Genomic DNA, 26,854 nt, shown 5'->3' on the forward strand with positions numbered 1-26,854 from the left:
CATAAACCACAGTAGAATAAACGTATTCTTTAAAATTCATTCTATTTGTTTATCATAGCGACATTCTGGCGGCTAGGTTCACTTAACAGTATTATATTTCGTTCATATCATAACTCAGAATGCACAAAATTTACATCATTTAAAGAATTATCTGATCGTTGCCACATGTTCTATTCAAATACTATAATAAAGCTAGAACGATGTCTAAAAGAAATTAAGCAAACAAAACAAAAAAGAAACAGTTTTTCAAAGACGATTGAGTATTTCTCATTCAATTAATTCAATTCTCACTTCGCGACAAGGCAAAAATACATAAAAACTCAAAATATCTGTATTAAAAATTACAAAGTAAATCTTAAACACTTATTTCCTCGAAAAAATTCCAGAAAGGATTAACATGATTTAATTCGCAATAATAAATGAAGGCGTTATCTTTGTTGTTGCGAAGCTACGTTTCTCTAGATTGGCAACAAATCCACTATCCTGCTGTTTCAAATGTAAACAATCAATGGCCGCCATCAAGAAAAGTATTAGGCTTAGAGGCACTTAAACAACTTTAAAATTGTTGATAATTCTAAAAATATTGCATAGAGATTTACTAAAGGCATAAAAACCTTAACCGGAAGATAAAAACAACATAATTCAATCATTTTTAAAGTAAAAAAAATGTACAATTTACAAACATAAAGAAACTGAGATCACTGAGCCGGGTAACAGAGGGATATATATATAAATATATTTATATACGTTTGGTGAGGCCGATTGCAACCAAAATACGAGGTGCACATCTACATGTTATAGCAGTCCTATATACAAAATCTCAACGTTCTGAGGCTACTCGTTTTTGAGTTATACGAGATACGTAAGTACGTACTTACGTTCGTACAGACGCCACGAAAAATTCTCTTCAAAATTCCTTTTAAAGCAGTTTTATAATTTTTTTGAAGGAAAAGAGTATTTAATTCTGTCCTTACGTACAGATATCACGCAAAAACATCGTTAAATCGCATTCGATAGCGGTCAAAATGGATATTTTCGTTGAAATATCCTGCCTGAAACTTTTCGCGATTACAATACTTCCTTTTTATTTCGTATAAGGAAGTAAAAAGGCAGCATAAGGATATTATTTTTAAATGTTATTAAATTAAAATTTTTTCTTCAAAACTAAACAGAGTTTCAATTTCCCTACTTGCCGGGTTCACATTTTTCGTAGTTAAATGATTGCTTATTAAGAAACGTGACAAATTCGGGGACAGGTGGCAACATCAGGGACCGCCCCTGAGGAACCGCCCAAAACTAGTATCTAAAATACTTTTTTGCTGACCACAGAAAGAAGAACCCTCTTGTTGCTCTGGGCAATGCACATGTTTTTTAATCACCTCCATTAACCAAATATTTGTTTTTAAGAAGAGGGGAGACATACGGAATAGAAAACACAAATACACTTCCTAGGAACGGAAGTAATTCATTGAGCTGTTATAATCCGTAAAATGCGGATAGACGCTTTCACCAATGGAGATTAGCTACTTCAGTCCAGCGAAGTGGCGGGGGGTTAAACATCCGTGAAAATGTAACACATATGTCGTACCATTTGAGAGTTTTTTCCTTTCTTTTAGGGAACGATTTCTCACGTTTTCCTGAAATTAGTTAAAAAGCGATGTTTATCCCTCCCTAGTTCTTGTTATGATGCACTGGAAGGAATTTTTAACATATGTTACTACTAGAATACGTTATTTTTAAAAGACAGTTAAAAAAAAAATCTGAAAAGTTTCAGATTTTCAATTATGTCTAAAGGGACGGTTTTTTTAACATTTTGTGTGTTACCTTTATTTATTGATTATCATATTCTTCGCACTCAAACCATAAAATTCAGTTCAAGAGCAATATCGCAAAATAATTTTAAAATGAGCATATCTTTAGAATTTCCGATACAGATTATAGCGCGTCGGAGATAAAGATGCTTTTTCTGTACAACGTTGCCACTGCTCGCTTTGAAATCCTTGAGTTTGTTAATCAAAAAATCGTTAAAGTTTTACAAAATAGGAAATCGATCATAAAACAAATTTCAAATTTCAAATTTGGGTCCAGATGCCCATATTCGGAGGAGGATTTACGTTATTCAAAATTTGATGACTCTAGGTGCCGTTGTTTTATCATAATGCAAGAAATATACATACATTTACTCATTATTTAATTCCTTTAAATATAATACAGGGCGATCATATTTGGTGGCAACAATTTGCAAAGTGAAACAACGGCTTGTAGTGAATCGACGCAAAATGCCAAAGCGAAATTAATAATCCTTCTGGGCAAATTGTCTCTTTGAACTAAATATATATTTGTTTTTAATATTAGAATTTTGATAATCTTTACCTTATTAATAACAATTATATAAATGCCGGTACTCACATTAATAAGATGGCTAGGCCTGCCGGTTCTTCTACAACTGTTCTGTGTTTGAATGCAGGCTAATAAGAAGTCACAGTCATATTCGGCTTTAAATACTTCTTTTGTACTATCATATACATCTTTTAATACCTTCTTTGTTGTTATAGCACAGTCATATATTGCTTTTAATACCCCTTTTGCTGCTAGAGTGAAAAATCAGAGGTAAGATAACTATTAATAAATTTCATAAAATGCCGGACTTGGGAGAACAAGTGACAGACGACTGCCATGTGGATTTCAAATCTCTTGACATTTTGAGCTACCGTAGAGTGTACGTAGTTAATTTGAATTTTATTTTTAGCTTAGTGGGACCTTAACCCGAATAGGCTCTTTGTCACGAAACGGGATTTTGCTTTCTCCTCTATAAACGGCTGTATCACCTTTAAAATTGTTGTCACCAATACTATCGTCGTGTATTATTTTTCAAGAAATTAAATAATTAAGTGGCGTAAATGCGAAGAACATGATGTTTAATTAATTAATCAAAAATTAAGGGAGATAATGTTTTCGATCCAAAAATTCGATAGTGTGTTTTCAAAGAATAAGCACGAATGAAGATTTCCACAACACATTTTTATTTTTAGAATGATGTTTGTCTGAAAGTTTTTTTGTCTACGATAACTCGTATAAAAAATTTTAGGAATTTCTGTGTTTCGTAGTTAAGCTTTCTGCAGTCACATAAAGATTTGATTAGATTTTGGGTAAAACTAGGCAGTGGTACTTTAAGCTGATAACAATTTTTAATGGGCAAACGGAAGTGATACTTTACATGAAGGCCATAACAATTTTTAAGGAAAACTATATTAAAATAAAATCTAAAATTTTTCAATTTTAGTATTTAATATTTTTATACCATACTAAATTTTAGCTAAAATTGATAAAACGGAAGTGGTGCTTGAAGCTCTGAACAGATTTTTGTGAAAAAATATTATAACATAATCTAAAATTTCTTGAGTTTGGTATTAAAAATCCACATTTATTTGAAAACAACATACAAAATCTTGACTATATATGGTAAACCAAAAGAAGTGCTTTACTTGGAACTCTGAATGGAGTTTCGTGGAAGATATAGAATTGCTAAAATAAGAGTTTGGTAGACAGGTTTATTAAATCTTGCTCCGGTGACTGGTGACTATATTTAAACTTGGATTTCAGGCAATCAATCACACTCTAAAACAATAACCTTTGTTTCAAGTGTGATTTCAGGTTTCAACCAGACGTAATATTTTATTTAAAGCTCGTTGCTATTTAAACCACTGAAATTGGCGAAGTCATGTACCGGCCACATCAGATTTTTTTAAAATCCCTTTCTCTTCCTAGTCGCATAGTTGGATATCACCATACAAAAGTTGGACATCTCTGATGTGCAGATTTAATTTGGGGTTTTCAAGAAATGTCTTTCGAAATTCTTCACATCTGCTTTGATTTAACTTTTGCTTGCAGTTATTTTTTAAGTGAAAATAGCATTGTTTGTAAAGTGATCACTTATCTACATTCTTCTAAAATATTTTTTTTCGTTCTTTTTCTCCACAGTGAAAACTCTCTCAGTCACCATACTCGCACGTCGACTCCCCATTTGTGCGTAGGCAACAGTCACATCGTGTCTCCTGGACAGCACACGGCAGCGGCAAGATCTCCACCAGCATCTTCTCAGCCGTCACTCTGTGGACACCATTTCGGCGATGACATGAATCGAGATTTCCACTTCAACCCTACTAAACCGATGGACGAATTAGCTGTAATGGCGATGGTCAAATCGGAACCCGGACTTTACCCATCGGCCTTAGTCTACCCGACAAACACGTCTGCCTATGATGCAGCGGCGACTTTGTCCCATTTGCATGCCGCAGCGGGCATAAACCATGCGTAACATTAGCAACTGTTGATTGCGCATGGTATATTTTTATTGTAAAGATAGTTACAATGGATTGAAGAATATGTAACATTCGAGTGATTTATGAGCTTACATAGAAGCATTTTAAGCTTTCTGAAGTGCACAAGCTTCGTGTGTCTTAAACCTATTCAAGGATATTAGCATTTTGTGAAAGCACAGTAGTTTCAGATTTTAAAGTATATATAGTATTGTCTAGTGTCACTTCGGTGCATTCCAGTTGATGAGAACTAAACTTCTATATAGTGCAATATGTGAACCATGAGGTAATTTTTTTAAAAAAAAATGGTACCAACTAAGGGTTAGTTCAGATACTTTCCTAGTTTTAAATTATTTCAGCTGTTATTGTACTCAACAAAAAATGTAATTTTAAGGTGTCTCATAAAAATGCAACTCATCCTTTAGCTATATGTATTTGAAAAGAAAAACACGTGAATAAATATGGCTAGAATAATTGTTGGGAGAAGCAGTCATCTTCTTTCGATGCTGACTTCCACCCTTTCCACAATGTCCCCCGCATAAAGTGCATAACTTTTAGTCTTTTTAATGACTTGTAGTTTTCCCATGATTATGGCATTGTTCTTGTAATTTCTTTAACTTCATAAAAATAAAAAATATGCGGTGAAATCAAAAATAAAAAGGTTTCCATTGAACATCTCACAGGCACGATACAAAAACTACTCGCGTTGAGCAAGGGATGGATAAATCCCCCCGAGCAAAAAGAAGGGTTATTCGTAGAGGTATTAACATTTTACATAATGCAAATCAGAGGATTTATATGGGACACCTTTCTTCAAGCCCTTATTGTGCAGCTAAATGGGTAATTAACATTTTTTCTTTGCAACAGAGATGCGAAGATTCGAGAAACAACATTTTTGTTGTTCCTAATGTTGACATAATTTGCGAAATTCTATCTGATTTCTTAAAAGTGCAATTTTCCACATGGGAGAAAAAAACGTGCACTTTTGGCTTAGTGACATTTGCGCACATATTGAAAAGCAGAATGCTTACTTGCTCTCAAGAAACATTCATTGCTGAATAGCTAATAGTAGTCGTATAGTAGTTCAGTGGCAGATCGGCATAAAATAGCACTTTTAAAAATACCTATCGATAACTTGGAGCAGTGACTTGGAATATGAATATGCTTTACAAAATTGTAAGCTACTGGACTACACAGATTTAGATTTTAACAACATGTTTATTGTATTTCAATACGTATATGTTAACGTACAAAAAATGATAAATACCTTAAGGAGTCACGTACCTTTAAAAGATTAAAACATACCCAAAATGCAACGTATTTTAAAGTTCAACATCTTTGCAACTAGTTTATGAGCATAAAATATTACATAGTTAATTCCCCGAAATCCTCAATAGTGTATTTGATATTTTTGTTTTATATTCCCAATATTGAAATACCTTTTTTGGGGGGGGGTTCAAACACGTATTATTGTAATATGTATTGCGCTCAGCATTATATAAACAAATCAGAATTTTCAGCTGATTTTCTTTTTCAAAGTAGAAAAATAATGTACAATTAAAATGACCTACATTAAAAATAATAGAAATATATTTTTTTGAAAATAAGATTTTTAACTCAAAGGAGCAGTTTTCCCAGAAGGGCTATTAATTCCGTTTTGGCATTTTGCGTCGATTCACTATAGACGGCGAATCACTTTTCAAATTGTTGCCACTAAATATTAGAGTCCTGCGTTATATTTAAAGAAATTAAATAACGAACATTCTGCATAAATGTATGCATGTTTCTCGCACTGTGAAAAGACAATGGTACATAAAGACATCAAATTTTGAATAACATAATCCTCCATTCGAATATGATCATCTTGAAGCCCAAATTTAGAATTTGTCTTATTATCTTTTTCATATTTTGTCGAACATTAAAGAATTTTTGATTAAAAAACTGAACGATTTCAAAGCGAGCAATGGCAACACTGTACGAAAAAAAAAAAAAAAAAAAAAAAAACATTTTTATCTCCAGCGCGCTAGACTGCGTATCGGAAATTCTAAAGATATGCTCTTTTAAATATTTTGTGATATTGCTGTTGAATTGCATTTATAGTTTAAGTGCGAAGAACATGATATTTAATAAGTAGCACACAAAACGTTAATTAACTTCCCTTTTGGCGTAATATAAAATCTGAAAGATTTTCAGATTTTTTTTTTTCATTTTCATAAATTCAATATCAATTATTTTTAACATAGTTAAAGATAATTTCTAAAACTGTTAAGCGAGAGGTATAGTAGTTGCTCATTTTAAACTGACTTGCTTTTAATATATCTCTACATTGTTAATTTAAAACTTGCATTAACATAAAACTGCAGATACCCATTGTGTGTACTGATGGCATGATTTTTTTGCATGTTTCAATTAAGGTGAGATTCATTTTATGTAACAGTTCTAAATTAGTAACACACAAAAAACATTCAGAACAACCGTCAGAGCAAGAATGGGACATTTCTTAACTCTTTCGCATCGGTAGAGGCCAAAATCTGTTTCTTTCAAACGTCTCAAATGCCCGTATAAATGAATTTTTGACGGAACAGATTTCCTTCCCTCATGCCGAGTAGAATGCTACAGCGTTAGCAATAACCTATTTAATTGAACTGATTACTTCTCTCTTGGCAATCTTTGTGTGGTTTCACCCACTGTCTGCGGTTTGTCCTTAAGACGGGATGGCAGCTGCGAGCATCAATAACTAAACGTTGACATTAAACAAAGGAGAGGGAAGGTGCATCCAAATAACAGAGCTACTTTTAGTCGCTTCAAAAGAATGACTAGCATGCCGTTTAACCAATGTCTTCCTAAACCGATGAGCCATGCACAAACGTGATGGAGTGGAAGCATCAGGTAGAAAATGAACTCAGGCGTTCCGACGACTTGCCGATGTCTGAATGCTCGGCCGTTTCGGGTGTCTTTGTTGTGAAAGAAATAAGAAATATCACAAGGATGATTGATTATTACTGAAAGGCTATGCGATAGTGTCACCTGTTGTCTATAACTGTTTGCACTTGTTAGAAAATTTCATGTTCCTGCAAGAATGATGTGCGCAAATGCCACTTATGCGGAAATGTCACATCACTGCACTATTCTTATTCGGGTTAAAATGCCGAGAACACTTAGATGTAGTAAGAATTATAAATGAAGAAGAACACTATTTTAGATGTAATAAGGGCTGTAAAAGATTTTTGTAAAATTGCTTTTCCCTAGCTAATGTATGAATTTGTGTAGCTGCTTTGTTTTTATTTGTAAGAAAAAAGAAATTTAATGCAGTTGAAGTAATTATGAATCATGTCGGAATTTCTTATCAATTATGTACATATTCTGGGTGCAACCAACTGATGAAGAAATGGACTAAAGTAATTTGATTCTCTAGTTTGAAACCTTCAACTATTAGTTTCATTATTTGTACGTATATGTTATAGCAATAAGTATAGTACTGAAATAGCTGAAACTTATTTTCGAATGACGAAAAACATTTTTAACATTTCCTTGAGAATGTCATTCAGAAGTTAAGTTTCTTTGCAAAGAATGTAACTGTTTTGATTTTATGATACAGTACAAATTCTGTAATCTGGATGTCCATAATCGGGATCCACAAACTTTACGCACTCGCGTAAAGAATGCGCATGCGTTGAAAGAAATGTTTAATAAAGTAAACAAATAAATAGTAAGCTTTTTTTTTTTTTTTTTTTTTTTTTTTTTTGTAAAATTTGATACCCTTTAGATCATAACTGCTCTTTATTTCATAAATTACGGTTTCACATTTTTAATTGTATAATTTCTGCATGCCATCTTACCAGATTTAAATCGATGATCTATAAACCAGAAAAACCCTAATCCGGAATCGCTGAAGTCCCGACGAGTCCGGATTACGGACTTTATACTGTAAAAAAATTGTAGACAATTTTTCTCTTGATCAGAACAATCAAAATTTCTTACGATATATTCTTTTTATTCACAATAGTTATACACTATTTCAATGTTATAAAATTGATATCTTTTCAGAAAATATGTCGAAATTATTTAAAATTTGGAAAATATTGTTAAACAGGCATCTGAACGCGATGAAATTTTCGTCACCCATCCCGCCCTTGCTTAACTTCTTTTGTGTTCTTTAAGACAAAGAGGAAAAATTTCCTAAAATATTATTTACTTTGTAGTACAAGCAAAAAAAATTAATCCAAAATTTAATCTTATGAATATAATTTACAACTATTGGTTAAGTAGTACACGAACTGTATTATTTAATTACATTAAAATTTGTTTGAATTACCTCTTTGAAACAGTATTTTTTCCTATAAGTTTCGTAAAAGGAAATTGGTTTCTATTTATGTGTGACACATACGAAAAATAACAAGATATATATGCAGCCCATATAATTATGTCAAATAAAGCCCAGGGAAAAAATACCGGTATTAACGCATTAGCACAACCACCTTATTTGAAGTTGCGCCACATTTTAGAATATGCCAGACTCCAGAACCACGCGCATAAGCTTTCTTCAGGCAACCAAGCCAAGCTCATAACAGCTCTTCATTCAAGCAACGTCACCATTATCATATACGTTCTTTTTGTTGCACTCAAAGTTCCAATCGTTTTTATGGACAAATCGTCATATTTTTTGCCTTAAACTAAATTTTAGGATGTCTGAGTTCCAAATGAAACTGTTTCCAAAAAGTTTAACAGTTTTGTTTTCATATGAGCCTTAAAAGTGAGGATTAATTAATTTTATTTTCAAACGAGCTCTATTGGGAAATGTTTCCCCATTTCATTTGTAACACTTCCTCTGTTGCATATAGCTTTTCCTCTGAAGTGATTTTATTGGTAAATGGTATTTATTCTCTTTATTAATTTAAATTTTTATTTAGGCTGTATTTGCAATTTTGTACTAGTATTTCATTCATTTTATTTTTCCTTACATTTATTGCAAATGTATTTTGATTCTTCATTAAGCAACCAGGACATGTCAAGTGTCTTCAGACTTAGGAAACTTCCTAAACCTATGATTCCACTTTACTTTTGTTATTTACGTTCCAGATCAATTTAGCCTTATCTACTGTTGAGGTGTTCCATCTTTGAAATCCGAGCCTTTCAGCCACCTTCTCTTTCTTTCCTCAAATGCCTCTCTTGGGATCAAAATTCTATCGTATAAGGTGAATTTTCCCGTCTCAATTTTCAGGCGATAAAATTAGTTAAAAAAAATCTAATGTGGATATAACGTGACTTCTTCGATTGGACTTTCCACGAGGCCTATTAAATTATAGACTTTTTTGTTGCACTTCATTTAAACTTATTTTCTGGAATTAATCTAACTTTATTAACTTAAATTAACTGATCCTCAAGGCAAGTTAAAAATGGCATCAAAGACAGCGAATTTTGAAATTAAATATTCCGGTCAATTTTTGTCGTACAGGAGTCAAACTTCTTGGACTTCTTTCCTCCCTCTTCCATGACGAGTATAAAAAATTCCCAAATATAAGTGGGGGGGGGCAGCATTAAAAGTTAGTCACGAGAAAATACCTTTTGAAATTCTCCATTTTACAACCCATTTTGGAATTCTGTCCGTACGTACGTACAGACATCACTCAAACAATCCAAATATATTCTGGAACGGTCAAAATGGATATTTGCGTTGAAATATGATAATATGATAACCAAAGTTTTTCGCGATTACAATATTTCCTAAGCAAAAAGGGGGAAAATGTGGTAATGACCATCTAACCGATGGTGAAAAAAGCGAACATAGGGCGGAACAAGTTGTGAACTACTGGCTTAATTAGTTTAAAATTAAGAGCAATTGATATTAAAGGCAAAGAAGATTTAAATTCATCAGTAGGTTAGTCCCTATAATGGTATCTTAATCTTTATGCAGATTAAAAGGCTGAGAATAAAACATTGGATGCATTTTAATCAAGAATAACTTAATATCTTTTAAATTTCATTTATTTTCCTATCCCCTAGTTGTAAATATGTAAAATACAATTTCATTTACTATAAAAAGATATGTGAAATCCTGGAAAGTGAAAAGAAAATAATTAAAGTAATATTAAGCAATTAAAACAAAATATTACTCAAATATTTCTTTAATATAAGAAAGAATTGTTTTAAAAAACACTAATGACATTCTGCAAATTAATGATTCGTAGCTTAATGCTTCAAACAGACTCATCAGGTGGTAATTATTTAAAACATTAAGCAAGGACAATTAAGAGTTTTGAACACACATTTCGTCCTTCTTAACTATTTGAGTGAAGAAAAACTAAAAATCAAATTTAAATTATAAATTCTGATCAATTTTACAATTAATAATACAAAAGCCAAAATAAGCTAAATGTCTCATTTCCAATGTTTTTAAAATAATAATATTTTTAAAGTAACATTGCTTTCAATTTTGGCCAAGAATATGTTATACAAACTTAATTGCGTTTTCGGCAAATAAAATAAAACTAATGAAATTACTTAATTTTTTTTTTTCTTGGTTCACTTTCCAGATTTATGTTATCTTTTTAGAGTAAAAAATTTTTGTTTTGTAAAAATAAATTTTCAATTCCTTCTGCTGAAGAGCTAGATTTTTATTATTTCATGTTCTAATTTTTATTACTTTTAAATAGTTTTATGTATACACATGTAAAATATTAATTAATTTGAAACTAGCATTTTATAGAGTTTTAAAGGAAGGAGATTAATTTGGGCCCGAAAATGTATAACACTGTACATTGAAGAAAATAAAAGAGCATTGAATGTAACTAGTATTTGTTCGAGAATTTTTCTTTCCTGAAACTGTCTTTCGACTGAATTACACTTTTAGATGTTTTCCTTTTTTCTATTTATTTCAATTTATAAAGATAGATTTTAAATGCGAGTATGTTAATTTCAGAAATTTTAATAAGCATTTTGTTCTTCAGAAATTTGTACCGAATATTGCATAAACCCTTAAAGAAAATGCATTTCTTTTTATCAAAACTAGATTTGATACAGTTTATTTCAATGTATATTAAATCTGTAATACACTGACTACCAATAAGTATTTGGACACCTATGCAAATGACGATATCTGCGATCCTAAGGTATTTCACGAACTCCGCCGGTATATATCGTGTAGGAAACAGCATCGGTTTTAGCCGCATGCAAGATGCCTCGCAGTTCGGAGCTCTCTGATTTCCAGAAAGGTACAATTATCGGGTATCACAAATGTGGCCGATCCTTAAGGGACATATCTAGCGATCTGAAGTACCCAAAATCGACAGTGGCCTATGTGATTAAGAAGTGGAAGGTGAGCGGTGATTGTCGGAATGTGCCCCAAGTCGGCAGACCAACGAAACTGGGAGATAGAGATCGACGAGTGCTGTCCAGAGAAATTCGGAAGAACCGCACCGAACCGATGGCCCTCATCCGCGAGGAGTTTCAACAGCCATCCGAGAGTATTGTTTCAATGAATACCATCCGTAAGAAAACACAGCTGCTTGGTTTTCATGGTCGTGCTGCTGCCCATAAGCCTTTAATCACAAAGTCCAACCGCGCTGCTCGGTTATTGTGCTGCAAAGCACATCGAAATTGGACCGTAGATCAGTGGAAACGGGTTCTTTGGAGTAACGATCAAGGTTCACCCTTTACCGTTCGGATGGCAGGGTCTGTGTCTGGTGTCTACCTGGAGAACGTCTCCTGCCAGAATGCATTGTGCCAACAGTCAAGTTCGGCGGAGGTGGAATTATGGTCTGGGGGTGTTTCTCCTGGTATGGGCTGGGACCCTTGGTCTCCATTCATGGTAAGCTCAACTCCGATGCCTACTGCACTATTTTGGATGACAATGTGCTTCCTACGTTGTGGCAGTTTTACGGGTTGGACCCCTGTTACTTTCAGGACGACAATGCCAGTTGTCATGTTTCGACGTTAACCAAGGCTTGGTATGGTGCCAAGGGAGTTCATCGAATGGACTGGCCTGCCCAGAGTCCAGACCTGAACCCTATCGAGAACCTCTGGGACAAGTTGCATCGCCGAATTCAGGGGTGCACTACCCGTGCAAAATCGGTGAAGAAACTTCTATGTCTTCTTTAAGCCGAGTGGAAGAAAATACCACTAGCTGTCATACAAAGACTTGTGGAAAGTATGCCCCGGAGGGTCCACGCTGTAATTACCTCTCGTGGAGGCTCTACCAGCTATTGATTTTGAATAAAGTTAGTTTTTCTTTTCTATCACAGGTGTCCAAATACTTATTGGTAGTCAGTATAATATGTTACAAGTAATTCATGCTGACCGCACACAAATATATATTTCCCGCTAAATATGAAAGAGTTGTATTTCATTCAACAGTATTAATGTTTAAAAAAAATAATCTAGGAAAGCATTTTTTAAACTATGGGTTGCACCCCCTAAGAGAGTCGCAGAGCAAAATGTTGAGGTCACGAAAATCTTTAGTGTTTTATGTATGTATATATAATTTAATAAAGTAATAGAGAACATAAATGAAAATTATCTGCTAGGAAATATGAAATAAAATTTATAAAGCAAACGTGCACTATTGTGGTAATAATTAATTAGAATTTGTAAATACATACATTGAAATTTACAACTAAAATGCAAAATAAAGGAATAAAAGAGAGTTATTGTTGATTCAATTCCAATACATAAATTCACTTACATCACGAAAAATTTTGAATAAAACTTAAATGCTTTGGAGCTATGACTAGAAATACATCTGCTTTAGGGTGATGGTGAAAACTATACAGGTTATAATTTAAAAAAAATTCTAATAATTTAAAAGAATTTCTAAAAATTCAAAATTTTAAAAATAAATCATAGCTTGGAATTTTATTTGGGTATAACCTAAATTTGAAACGAACTATGAAAGATGGAATCAAGTAACTTTAATAAAAAAGAAAAGAAATTTGAATAAATAAATACCAAATTCAATTAACATTGATGAGCTAAAATTTTGAGAGCTGATTTTTTAAAAACTACTCGTGCGATTTTTATAAAACTTGTCATTTTGGCATAATTTGAGTCGTAGAACCGAAATTTGGAAAAAAGGTCGGTATGCCATTTCAGAAAAGTGCAATTTTGTGTCAAAATACCTGTGTTAGAACAATGCTATATACTATAAATCTAATACTATATATCCTAAGTCGTTCTTTCGAGACATGAAAAATGCAAGCTCATCAATCGGGCCCAGTAGAACAGGAGATATACTAGAACTATTCTACTTTTTTTTGTGTGCAAAAAGTGTACAGTAAGACCCCGCTTAACGCTATTTCGTTTAGCGCTGTTTCGGTTTAGCGCTCTTTTATTTCAACCCGGGGATTCCACGAAATCGCTCGCAGCATACGGGGATTCCCCGAAATATTATGCAGCGATAGGTTTCAAATACATATCCGAAAGAGTGTACTTGTATTTCTTGTTTGGTGCGGTATTGTACAGACATATTTTGAAGGGGTAAATGTGGAAGATGTCGAAGAAATAATTCAAGAAGCAGCGGCTAGTCTTTCTAATGATGAGCTCAAGGAAAACAAAAATGTTGACAGCAGTGATTCAGAAGAAGAGCAAAAAGAACTTTCGATGGCGTTTGTAAAAAGGAGTTTGTCTACCATAACTGAAATAATGGATCAATTCATTGAAAATGATCCGAATTTTGACAGGAGCTCAAAGTAAGGCGTGGTGTTAAAGATGCTCTATCCGTTTATGAAGAACTTTTAAGAGAACAACGCAAAAGAAAAAGGCAAACAACATTAGATGCTTTTGTCACAAAAAGGCAGAACACTGAAAACGCGGAAGGCTAACTAAATATGACTGACTGAGAATTTTATTTATTTATTTTTTTTTAAGAATATTCGTTTTGTTATTTATATTTTGTTTTAATTTTTGCAAGAAATAATAATGTGGTATTAATTTGGGCTTTAAGAAATAAATGTTTGGTTTTATTTTTATTAAAAAAATATACTTTTTAAATTTAATACCTAACCAATTTCCTAGCCATCTTCCCCTAACCCCAATATTTACATGTAAAGATAGCCTCGTTTAGCGCTGTTTCGCATTACGCTCTACTTTGATGGAACGTATCCCCCGCGTTAAGCGGGATCTTACTGTACTTAACAGTTTTCCCTACCAACATGTTCCTTCCCCTCACTCGCGTAGAGCAAATGACCGCAAGATTAAGTCGATGGGTCACAGAGGACAAGGTCACATTCCATATGGGCGAAGAAAAGCAACATGACAGAAATAGGGAATTTTCACTGATCTGTGTCTACAGTTTACTTTTCTGTTATTGACTGTCGCACATACGGTAATCGGAGGGAAAAAATGGATTGTTGCAAATGAAATGGTCGATTTTAAGAACGACTGAAAAAGCATAGAATAATAAAGAAGAAAAACATCTGTTTGATTGTAAGATTTAGTAGCATCAATGCTTTGTTGTCAACTGCGGCAAGATCGTTTCTATATGTAAATAATAAAAGCACAAGGCCGGAATAATAAAGCCGGAACACTGCTGATGCGTGCTTAGATCCATATTGAAGAAGAATTTTTAATTGCGTAGTATGATAATAATGTTAACTTGGTAATATCTAAAGAACTTGGCAGTCGAGGCTGATTTAATTCCATTTTTGTTTGCAATTGAAGATAGAAAGCAAGCCAGCGTAATTACATCTTAGCATAGTCGAGATCAAAGCTGAGGTGAGTAGTTATGCAAGATGGAAGCACGAGAAGAGAAAAGTTTTGATTTGCAATTTGGTGATTGGTCAAGAGGCATCTGCATTAAGGGTTACGTAAGATTGCATGATTAATTCGAATGACGCAGTTTAGACTCTTAAGCGCTATTTTTAGGACAAATAAATGAAGTTCCCAAATGAAATAGAGAATAAAAGAGGTTATAGTGAATTAAATTTAGAAGTTTGCTTTCATATTTTTTATCTTACATATATATTATTGTTTATTGTTAAAATCAATGTCTCGGGAAGTGACGAAGTCTTCAGTTGCCTGATAAAATTGATGCATGTTTGACAAAGCATTCGGTAATCGACAAAAATGGTAATGTGTTAAAGAAAGTATCATAATAGTATTTAGGATGAGTCAAAATTTTGCTTCCCAAATTGTAATTTTCTGGTTGTCTAATTTGTTACGCATTTTCGACATACCTGCTGCATTTATCAATTTACCTCATGCCAGAAAGGAATAATGATTGGTAAAGTATTTTATGCTAATTTAGAAGTCAAGCAAAAAAATTGTATCTATTGCATCTTAATTATTTTATACCAATTAACCAGTTTTTCATCCTTTACTATAACTTCTCTTTTCCGTATTCCTCACGACAATGCAAATGAGTAGCCAGTATTGAAATTGAGGATTTTGGATTTCAAAACAGAGCGTGTTTTTCTTGCATCGCATGCTCGCTACGGTTGTTAGTTTCCTACCAGCTCTGATAATTGTAATTATTCGGCTTTGCGTTCCATCGCTGCCTGCACTTTGATTCCTATACTCCGTTAGTAAATTAAATATTATTAGAAGCTTAGTCAGCAAGTAATATTTAATTGTGTAGTCCTTGACTACTGTTCAACTTTTAACTTAAAATTTGACTATTCTATTTACTTGCATCACCATGAGTTGTGGCTGACTTTGTAACACAAGAGAGTGCCTTTTTGTTCTAAATTCTATTTAAAAGAAAAAATATTTTTGGCCTTCTCACGACTTTATCATTGTTTCAGCCATAGCGACTATTCGCTTCACGTCTATTAGGGTTTTTTGAATTAATTAGCTTTACCAGTTGAAGTGAAGATCATCAACTACAGAAAACCACCATACAGTTAAAAACATCATAAAAGTTACTTAAGAAACCTTCTCGGAACATATGTCGCTTCCAGCATCCTAACCACTGTGATGAAACATGTACGATTTTCGTACAATCGAATCGTCGCAAAAACCGTTTTTCTTAAAATTTTATATAACATTCAAACGCCTCAGTGAGTTAAAAATCTCACTCACTTTCCAAGCTTTCTTACTTTAACTATTTTTCCTAAGTGGAGCGAAACAGTTAAAACATGTACATTTATCATCTGTACGCACTTCTATTCAGCTTGTCATTGTAGTAACTCATTCCGTTACCTTCAGAGAGCATTAATTCCAGAGTTAAGTGATCATTCCATCTCGTTATTAATACACACACGTTTTATTTACAATATAATACATTGGTTACAAGAATTATTATTAGGCAACTCCTTCATCATTGTTAGGCTTAACACCTTCTTTCATCCATCAAACTAAAACTAAGTTATAGAATGTCAACAGAGACAAAACGTTCCGAGCGCCACCTAACGGCGCAAACTATCAATTTATAACAGTCATGGATTTGATTCAATTAAATTTTTTAATTCATTCGAGTCAATGCAGAAATGACGATTACCACGATATTAGTTTTGTACTTCAAATCTTCTGATCCAAATTTAGCAAGCCAACAATGAGTCCATTTCTTATTACAGTATGACCGCCGCAACTGTGACCATTAGCCCAAAGACGCATACGCCATTCGGATTCATGAAATAATGAGGATGGACATGAATAATGTAGCAGATATATTTCTTTGTTTATTTTTACAGCATTCAAACAGCACAGAATTAAGGCAAAAATTACTTTTAAGTAATATAAGCCGAAATATCATCATCATTTTTAATTAACTGTTTCGTTACATTGTATTTAACTTTGTACGCTTATTTATTTATTGGTAAAAATACGAGTGTTTTCAAAACTTAATTTTGCTATATATAAATAATTTAATGATAAATTGTAATAAACAAATTAAATATTTTATAACAATTTTTATTATAATTACTTAATTGTTTATTTATATAATTTTCATTATGCTATTAGTACAATGAATTCCTATAATATTGTAACTGATTATTACAATTATATTATAATGACATTAATTTTTTCATCTTTGAGCTTAAATCTATGTACATTATTACACACTGAAAAAAAAAATTCTTAGTAATTATTTAAAATAATTATACAATGATAAATGCTTATCACAGTTATTTAATTAATTATAATAATTATACTATAATAAATAATCATGGCATTACTTTTCAACATGTGTGCTAAAATCTAGATGCATTACTATTCATACTGACTTCAAAAAATATTTTAGGGGGAGGGGAAAACCGAAAAATATTGTTATAATAGTCATAAATGCCATGTTCGATTTCAATATTGGCAAATGCCACATTAAATCAACTACGATCTGGACATATCTCGCTCAAACAAGTTTAAAACTTGTTGACCATTTTTTCTCTGTTCTGCAGAAAGTATACTTTTGTTAAAAAGCATTGTTCCATGATTTTTAACGATCTTATTTTTATTTATTTATTTATTTATTTATTTTTTTTTTTTTTAAGTAAGCGATGAAATATGCACTGCTCATGGAAAATTCATATATTGTGAAAAAAAATTCAACATGCTTGGTTTCCAGATTTCAAATCAATCTGAATCTTAATTTCTGCTCATATGAACCAAAGGGGCGGAAAGCATGTGATGATACAAGGATTCCGAGGAACAAGGATGAACCCGCTGTTTACAAGGATTTTTCCTCCTTCGGTGGTAAATTCCCTCTTTCCGGCGAGGACCTTTATGCGACCTTACCGCAGCACATAATTAACCATGATGGATCCCTCAAGACTGCCTTGTAATCAACACTTCTTTTGAACCAGCGGTGGCCAACCGGTGGTTCACGGACCACTGGTGGTCAGTGAAAACATGTTTGTATTTTTATGAAGATTTAGTTTAAACATGACGAGTAACAAAAGCTATTATGGAATATGGATTATACATTGAATTACAAATATATGCTATTGTAGTCGTTAATAATACAGTTTTCTCAGTGTCAATAGGCAATTTGATGGATTTTTATGAAAACCATCTGCATTCATATTTGTATTCATATTTATCCTGGGTACGGAGAATCCTCATTCACAACCCTTTTAGTTCGGGCGCCACTGTAGAGGACATTAGGATTTTTTGGAAGCCTGAGAGATGAAAAATTAGCAACCGCCTTCGCCGGGAATCGAACCACGGACCTCTGGAATACCGGCCCAACGTGCTTCTACCACGAAGGCACGCTAAGGGAGAAATACCTTATAAGTTAAATCTGTATTTTATTTTTGTTATGTCAGAATGTATTTTGTTTTGCTTCCTTATAGTAAATTAATCTTTTATTTTTGACTTTTCGATATACTCGCCTCCCACTTAGAGTTATCACCCTCTCCCCCGAAGGAGGCGCGCCCCACAGTTTGACTTTAATATACATAATACAGTCTAACATAATTTAAAAGAAAAATCGATTTGGAAACAACGATTCATGATTTCAAAAAAATTGGCTTTGCCATTTTGCCCACATTCGGTTCAATCTATTGGGTTGAAACATAAGTAATGGCCTTTTTACTTCCTTCACACTTACTTGAAGTAAAAAGGAAGTATTGTAATCACGAAAAGTTTCAGGCAGCATATTTCAACGAAAATATCCATTTTGACCATTATCGAATGCAATTTAACGATGTTTTTGCGTGATATCTGTACGTAAGGACAGAATAAAATACTCTTTTCCTCCAAAAAAATTATAAAACTGCTTTAAAATTAATTCTGAAGAGAATTTTTCGTGGCGCCTGTACGAACGTATGTACGTACGTGCGTACGTACGTATCTCGCATAACTCAAAAATGAGTAGCCTCAGAACGTTGAAATTTTGTATATAAGACTGCTATAACATGTAGATGTGCACCTCGTATTTTGGTTGCAATCGGCCTCACCAAACGTATATAAATATATTTATATATATATCCACTCTGTTACCCGGCTCAGTGATCTCAGTTTCTTTACTTTTATATGTTTGTAAATTGTACATTTTTTGCTTTAAAAATGATTGAATTATGTTGTTTTTATCTTCCGGTTAAGGTTGTTATGCCTTTAGTATATCTGTATGCAATATTTTGAGAATTATCAACAATTTTAAAGTTGTTTAATTGCCGCTAAGCCTGTTTTTATGTCGGCCATTGATGTTTACATTTGAAACAGGAGACTAGTGGATTTGCTGCCAATCTAGAGAAACTTAGCTTCGCAACAACAAAGATAACGCATTCATTTATTATTTCCAATTAAATCATGCTTAATTCTTTCTGGAATTTTTTCGAAGAAATAAGCGTTTGAGATTTACTTCGTAATTTTTAATATAGATATTTTGAGTTTTTATGTATTTTTGCCTTCTCGCGATATGAGAACTGAATTAATTAAATGAGAAATACTCAATCGTCTGTGAAAAACTGTTTCTTTTTTGTTTTGTTTGCTTAATATCTTTTATACATAGTTCTAGCTTTATTATAGTATTTGAATAGAACATGTGGCAACGATTAGATAATTCTTTAAATGATATAAATTTTGTGCATTCTAAGTTATAATATGAACGAAATATAATACTGTTAAGTAAACCTAGAGCCAGAGTGTCGCTATGGTAAACAAAGTGAATTTTAAAGAATGCATTTATTCTATTGTGGTTTATGCGCTGTCGGCGAAGTAGGTTTAATTCAATCTAATAAGTTTAAATAAAATGCAAGAAAAAATGCGTAAAATTTAATATTCCGTACAAGGAAGTCATGTGGTGTACCCATCAGATTTTTTTAAATTTAAAAATGTATATTGTAACAAAACAAAAAACAATAAATTAGTCAATAATATCCGAGTTTCTGGATTTTCCCGATAGACCAAGATGTCAAACTACGGTCATTTGGCTACAGCCCATTCGTTCGGCTGATTCTCGAGTGGTTTGACTCGTGTCTTCGAGCAGAAGGTGATTCAAACGCTCTTCATCAAACTCATTTAGTCGTTCGGAACGAACAGCATCTTCGAGGTCGAAATTTGCATTTTTTGAATTTGGCAAACCAATTTCTTGCAGTTCGTTCAGGCATTGCACCTTCTTCACACGCTTCAGAAATCTCTCGGGGAGCTTCTGCAGCATTGGCACCTCCATTAAACGCAAAAAGGTGTTGAAAATGCTTATTTTTGTCGACTTGGCACTCCATTTTAATTATCTGAAAAATAACAAAAATTAGCTTAGACAAAAAACTCAAATACGCCATCTTGTAGACGGAAAGATTCCCTTTCGAATAAAACAAAACATTATGCCAATATATTTTATTTTTACCGCTTAATTTTAAACATAACATAAACAGCCATTGCTTATGTTCCAACGCAATAGAAATGCAAGCAAATATTTACCCACACGAAATTTATTTTAAGTAAAAAGAATGTACGCACGTTTCTCGCATTATGAAAAAACAACGGTACCTAGAGCCATCCAAATTTTGAATAATATAAGTCTTCCACCCAAACACTGGCACCTGGAATCCCGAAGTTTGAATTTCGAATTTGTTTTATTATCTATTTCGTATTTTGTAAAAATTTAACGAATTTTTGATTAACAAACTCAACGATATCAAAGCGAGCAGTACGGAATAAAACAGTTGTATCTCCAGCACGCGAGACTGTCTGTCGGAAATTCTAAAGATATGCTGTTTTCAAATGCTTTGTAATTTCTCTGTTGAATTGAAGTTTATGAGACGTAAGTGAGAAAACGTGATATCTAATAAATAATAACACATAAAACGTTAGTAGTAAAAAGATACAGAAAAGAAGGTTTGTAAGCCACCTTACTAAGAAAACTGAACATTTATTTGATAAACTAAGAAAAGATTGACAAAAGAAAAAAAAAAAAAAAGAAAAAAAAAAAGAAAAGTGTATGCCAACACTTAACGCTGCATCGGGAATTCTAAATGTATATGCTATGGTACTTTTCAATTTTTTTTTTTCTTTTTCTTTCTTTTTCTTTTTTTTTTTTTTGTAATTTTGCTGTTGAATCGAATATCGCGTAAGTGCGAAGAAAAGGATGCTTAATAATAAAGCTAAAAAGACCAAAAAAAAAAAAAAAAAAAAGAAAAAAAAAAGAAAAGAAAGAAAGAGGGGGGTTATAACAGCAGACTGGTAGACTGCAAGCTCAAGCAAAAGCGTAAAAAAACCTTAACAAACCCTTTTGGGACGCCAGTTAAAATATGAAATCTTTCAAATTTTATTTTTATGATAATTACACTTATAATAATAATTTTTATGTTTAAAGCTGAAAGCATATTGTAATTGTATTCTCAATAAAATTTATCTTATTATTCACTAAAAAAGACTGTTCTAAAATGAAAATATCATTGACCTGAAACATCTTCTTAATGCACACATTTTTTACCCGCAATCAAAAAACATTTGCCGAAGCCTGATTTAATGTTTAATGCTCTTTGAACGAAATAAATACTACATTTGTATCATCCATGTGTGACGTTGTAGCATGGGGTAAAAAAGTTCCATAAATTTCACGGCCTGCTTTCTTTCACAGGCAATAAAACATATGAAACCCTTTCACGGCCATTTTATTTGAAACAACCCAATACTATTTTTCTTATTGTGGAATAACAATGTTATTTTGGAAAAAACAAAGCACATTAGTTCTTTAACCGTATATTACTTTTTCTTTTTTATTTTTAATAATTTAATCAATTACTCGATAGGATGCTTAATTTCCATTCAATACATCTAAATAAATCTATTGTTTTCAGTTGTAGTACTTTAAATTGTAATAATACGGAACATAATATAAGTTCTAATCTAACTTGGGTAATTGCATTCTATTATGAGAATTAAGTGTGATAAAGTGTGATTCAGATAATTAATTTTTTTATTAAAAAACTAGTTTTTTAAGCAACCATTTATTCTACAATATTGTGTAGTTCATTTCTAAGCATTAATTTATTTAAGCATTTTAAACATTATTTTTAAGCATTTCGGCATTAAATTGCCTTTTTCAGCAAAACATATACAAAAGGTAACATGCCCAGAATAACTCCTGATTTGGGTACATTGTAATTTGCAAATAAATACACTTGTTGTATAAGATATTTCTCCCGCCTTCCTAGCGTACCTTTGTGGTGTATAGATCTGCACGCTGGGCGCGTATTCCAGAGGTCTGCGGTTCGATTCTCGGCGAAAGCGTTGCTTATTTTTCTTCTCTTCTGCTTCCAAAAAATACCTAATGTCTCTACAGTGGCGCGAACTAAAAAAAAAAAAAAAAAAAAAAAAAAAAAAGGTGGGGGGGGATAAAAAGGTGGTGAATAATTCTCCACCACCAGGATTTGACGATTGGGTCCCCTAATCCCCAGTCCCCCTTTAAAAGAGGGAGTATATAAGACATTTCTTCCGTCTTCTTAGTGTGCTTTCGAGGTGTAGTGGTCTGCACACTCGGCGCGTATTCGAGAGGTCCGTGGTTCGATTCCCGTCGAGGGCATTGTTCATTTTCATGTCTTCTGCTTCAAAATAACCTAATGTCTCTACAGTGGCGCCCAAACTAAAAGGTTGGTGGATGATGACTCTCCACACCCAGGATTTGGCGATTGGGATCCCCTAAAAACCCCATTTGTCCTTTAAAAGGGGAAGTACATAAGGTATTTCTCCCGCCCTCTTAGCATGCCTTCGTGATGTGGTGATCTGCACACTGGGCGCGTATTCCAGACGTCCGTGGTTCGATTCCCGGCAAAGGCGTTGCTCATTTTTCATCCAGTCTGCTTCCAAAAAATACCTAATATTTCCACAGATGTCTTACAATTTTTTAACACATTTGGTTATTATCAACGTGTTTTTATATGAGAGCATATTTCTTTTGAATTTAATTGTCGTAATTAGGAAAAACCTACGCACAAATAGATTTTTATCACACATATCCAAAGGTTAAAACTAACGAGAATAAAAGGAATTAAGTCTGGAAAAATATGAAGGCAGGTTGGGATAGGTGAATCTTGGGGTACTAATAACAAAAAGTCGCAGTAATCCAAGAACTAAATTATTGAGTCCTAGAGGAAGATTTCGAAGAATTTTGTCTGGCCAAATCTGAATCCTTTTTCCTGATTCTTCCCAGAAACTTCGCCGACGAATGCCCAGACATGTTTTAAGGAGTTTGGCTAATCGATTGTTAGGATAAATAAGAATCTCCATGGAATATCTTGAATGAAGTAAAATAAAGCAGTCTCAATGGAATGTCTTGAATAAGAGGAAGTCTTTGATCATTTTACTTTCGTCATCTCTTCATTTTTGTTCATGTGCCATTATGGAGTTAAAAAGTATTGTGTAATTTTATATTTATCAGCTTTTCTTTTCAGTTTTTGTACAGTATTACCCCGTGCAAAACAGGTGTAACTTCGGCAATGCAAGTTTAAGCTTAAAGTCTAGTTTTCTTAGACTTTGAAAAGACTATTGAACAGTTATCTTTTAGCTTTGTGAAAAAAAATAAAAGTCAGAAGAAGGGTGCATAAGAAACTTATTATTCGAACGTAAAATTAACAATTACCCAAATTGGGTTTGCACAAGCCAAGCACTTACGGCTTAACAGAAATACGTAACGTTAAACAAAATAAAATGTGCTAGATTAGCCTAATAGCTCACAGAGTAATATAACGCAAGGCTTTGGTTTGTAGAAGAAATCGGCGAGACAAGCCAAATGGCTAGAAGCACTCAACGCCACAAATTGCTAATAATCACGGCACAACGTGGCCTTGACTATTCAGACGAGCTCTAACACTAATTTCCCAAACTCTTGCTTAAGTAGTACTTCTTTCTACTTTAATCTGAATAAAATTTCTAATACTAATTGCTGATATCACTATAATTTTTGGTCTTAATGAGTATGGATGTATTAAAAGATTATTCAGATTTAAAAAAGAAATAAATAACCGATTAGCGCTGTGTATAGTTACCGGTGACAAATTTGTTCTAGAAATAAGGAAAGCATACCTTTTTGGATAATATCAATTAAAAAAAAAAAAAAAATTCGTAAAGACGCTGATAAGATCAAAGATCTGAACAGAAACACTGTTAACTTGATACTGCCATAGTTTTAGACAAGAAACAAATATTTAAGCCAGAGATAAGATTTTAAGAAAGAAAATATACAAGTTTTTAATTTAAGAGTGAAGAAATTGGAAACTGGCATTTCTAATAATATTCCATAAAGTTCCTGAGTCTACCTTATTTATACAGTTCCAGGAAAAGTTCCAAAGGATATGGGTGCGAAGATGTTGATACAGAAAGACTAGGTGATTTCAAACGAATTTTTAAAAAGTAATAATTTAAATTTTTTGTTATTATTTTTAGAATATTGTTACGAAATGTTAAGCGAGGTAAGGTAGCTTCCCCGCAAAGCACTTTTAGGGTTCCCATAAAATGGCAAGGGAAGGTAAAGCTGCCACATTTGGCGAGAAATCGCCCATTTGCAATATTTGGCGACAAAATTGGCGATATACTATGGACGGATGGAGAACCTTCTGGAACGAATTCTTACCGGTTTAGTCCAGAATGTTCCCGAACTCAAGCCGAAGGCTATATAAACCCTGCTGGTCTGCAGTCTTTGTGTGTGCATCTCTCATCGAGTGAGTGTGTCTCGTCTAGCGAGTCAATCCCCGTGGAAGCGATCGCGTTGACAGTCGGCCAACGAGTGCGGAGTGGGTCGTCGAGTGCACCGAAAGAGTTAGTGCATCGTCGAGAGAGCGTGTTGAGCTCCGGAAAAGATTGAACCGAGAATCAAGAGCTGTGCTCTGTGTGTCGTCGAGTGCATCACAAGTTGTAGCGTGGAGAGTCTCGAGAGTACGTGGAGTTCCGAGAACGACTAAGCAGAGTCGGGAGCTGTACTCCGGAAAGCAGAGTCGGGAACTGTACTCTGGAAAGCAGAGTCGGGTGCTTTGCAGGAAGCTGTCTCCACCGTTATTGCCTGACAGTGTGAAGGCTGTGTCGCTGATTGTTCCAGTGTGTTTATAGTAGATCTTCGACGACTGTAAAAGTGTTTTGGAGCTGTCCTGATTAATATTGATAAATAAAGTTTGTTTCGATACTTCATCAAGTGTCGTCGTTATTCACTCCAAATCCACACGAACCCCGTACAAACGTGAAGGAAGAAAATAAAGCATCAACTGGTTTCAGAAGAAAAACGTAACATTATGGTAAAAGGAAGGAGTCAAAAGCGTTTGAACTCTCCTTATAAATGAAATAAATGAAATTTTAAAAGCTATTAAGATAATGCCGTTTATACACTATTTGGTGTACATCAGGATCTCTGTCTCTCTCTGTATATATATATACTGTATACTCTCTCTGTATATCTTTATATATATATATATATAAAGATATATATATATATATATAGAGAGAGAGAGAGAGAGGGATATATATATATATAAACTTATGAAAGTTTTCGTTTTTATTGTTATTAAAGATTATATTAGACTACGATCCTAAAGAAATTGTAACGGACTTGTTCAAAGTTAATATTTTTAAAGAAACCTTTTTCCTCCTATGAACACAAAAAGATAAGTTTTTATTTAAATCTCTGTATCTGGAAAATGATACAGGAGTTAAGATTAAAAAAGTAATATACGTAGGACCAATCAAGATATTAAAACTTCTCTCAGGATACAGGCCTGAAAGCATGTGGATGACGTAGTGTGACATGCTACGAAAGAAAAATTCGTGATGATACAAGATTAGAAGGCACTTATAAAATCTCTTTGTTCATAAGTGATTTCAGAATACTGCCCTAATAACACAAATATAGAATTGCAGTTAAACAATGCATTATCAAAACATTTTGTAACATTTTGTAGAAGAATTAAGAAAAGTTTGGAACTGCAGAGTTAATTAAAAATTTTGAGAAACAAATCTGCGCAAAATGATTTTTGGATTGATTGAAGTTACTGAAGTTTTAAGAAGAAAAGTGTAGTAGAGAAAAGAGATGAAAGAATTTAACGAATATTGCAATAATTTCTCTTATCAGCAATGTAAGTGCTTATTATCTTCTTTCTCATTTGCGAAAAATCGACAAAATTGTTAAATAAAATTTAAAGAGAGAAAAAGTAAAAATTTAACTAGACGGTACTAAGAAAAGAAATTAGTTTAATTAACGTCATGTAATGAGAATAAAACAGTACGAGGAAAGGAATAAAATTTGAAAAATTTAGCGCAAACGGGAAGACAACTTGTTCCCAGCAGTGCCATCTTAACAGAATTTTGAGCCCTTGGGCAGCGTTCTGGGGCCTCTAACACGATGACCACTCACAGAAACAAAAACTAAAAGCTCTTTTATATTCGTGGGTCTCTAAGGCAAGTTCCTAGAGAGCCCATTGCTTAAACCAGCTCCAGTTCCCAGTGAACGAGTGGACAAGACGTGTGATTTTCATCTTTTTTTCCAGGTACAAGCTTATTTCCCTCAAAAGCTCTTCACGATGAAAATATTCCTCCTAAGAAATATAGCATTCAAGAGAGCCTAAATATAACACCCTTTTAATTTTTCGAAATTTATTAGTGTGCAGAGGAGATGACAACTTGTTCCCAGCATTGCTGTCTTAACAGCATTATGAGCCCTTGGGCAAACCAGTGTTCTG

The 26,854-nt window shown here is 33.3% G+C and overlaps 1 protein-coding gene across 1 annotated transcript in view; it reads left to right on the plus strand.

Annotated features, from left to right (window-relative positions):
- Positions 1 to 12,960, plus strand: part of LOC118190153 (homeobox protein SIX3-like) — a 52,119-nt gene extending 39,159 nt beyond the window's left edge. The window contains exon 2 of the mRNA XM_035360835.2: positions 3,982 to 12,960. Coding sequence (XP_035216726.1) covers positions 3,982 to 4,318 — 337 coding nt within the window. The 3' untranslated portion in view covers positions 4,319 to 12,960. The remainder of the gene's footprint in view (positions 1 to 3,981) is intronic.
- The last annotated feature ends 13,894 nt before the right edge of the window (positions 12,961 to 26,854 follow it).

Source organism: Stegodyphus dumicola, chromosome 12 (genome assembly GCF_044657685.1).
Source record: "Stegodyphus dumicola isolate Sdum_Otavi_A_Nest chromosome 12, ASM4465768v1".
In the NCBI taxonomy this organism is placed as follows: Eukaryota; Metazoa; Arthropoda; class Arachnida; order Araneae; family Eresidae; genus Stegodyphus; species Stegodyphus dumicola.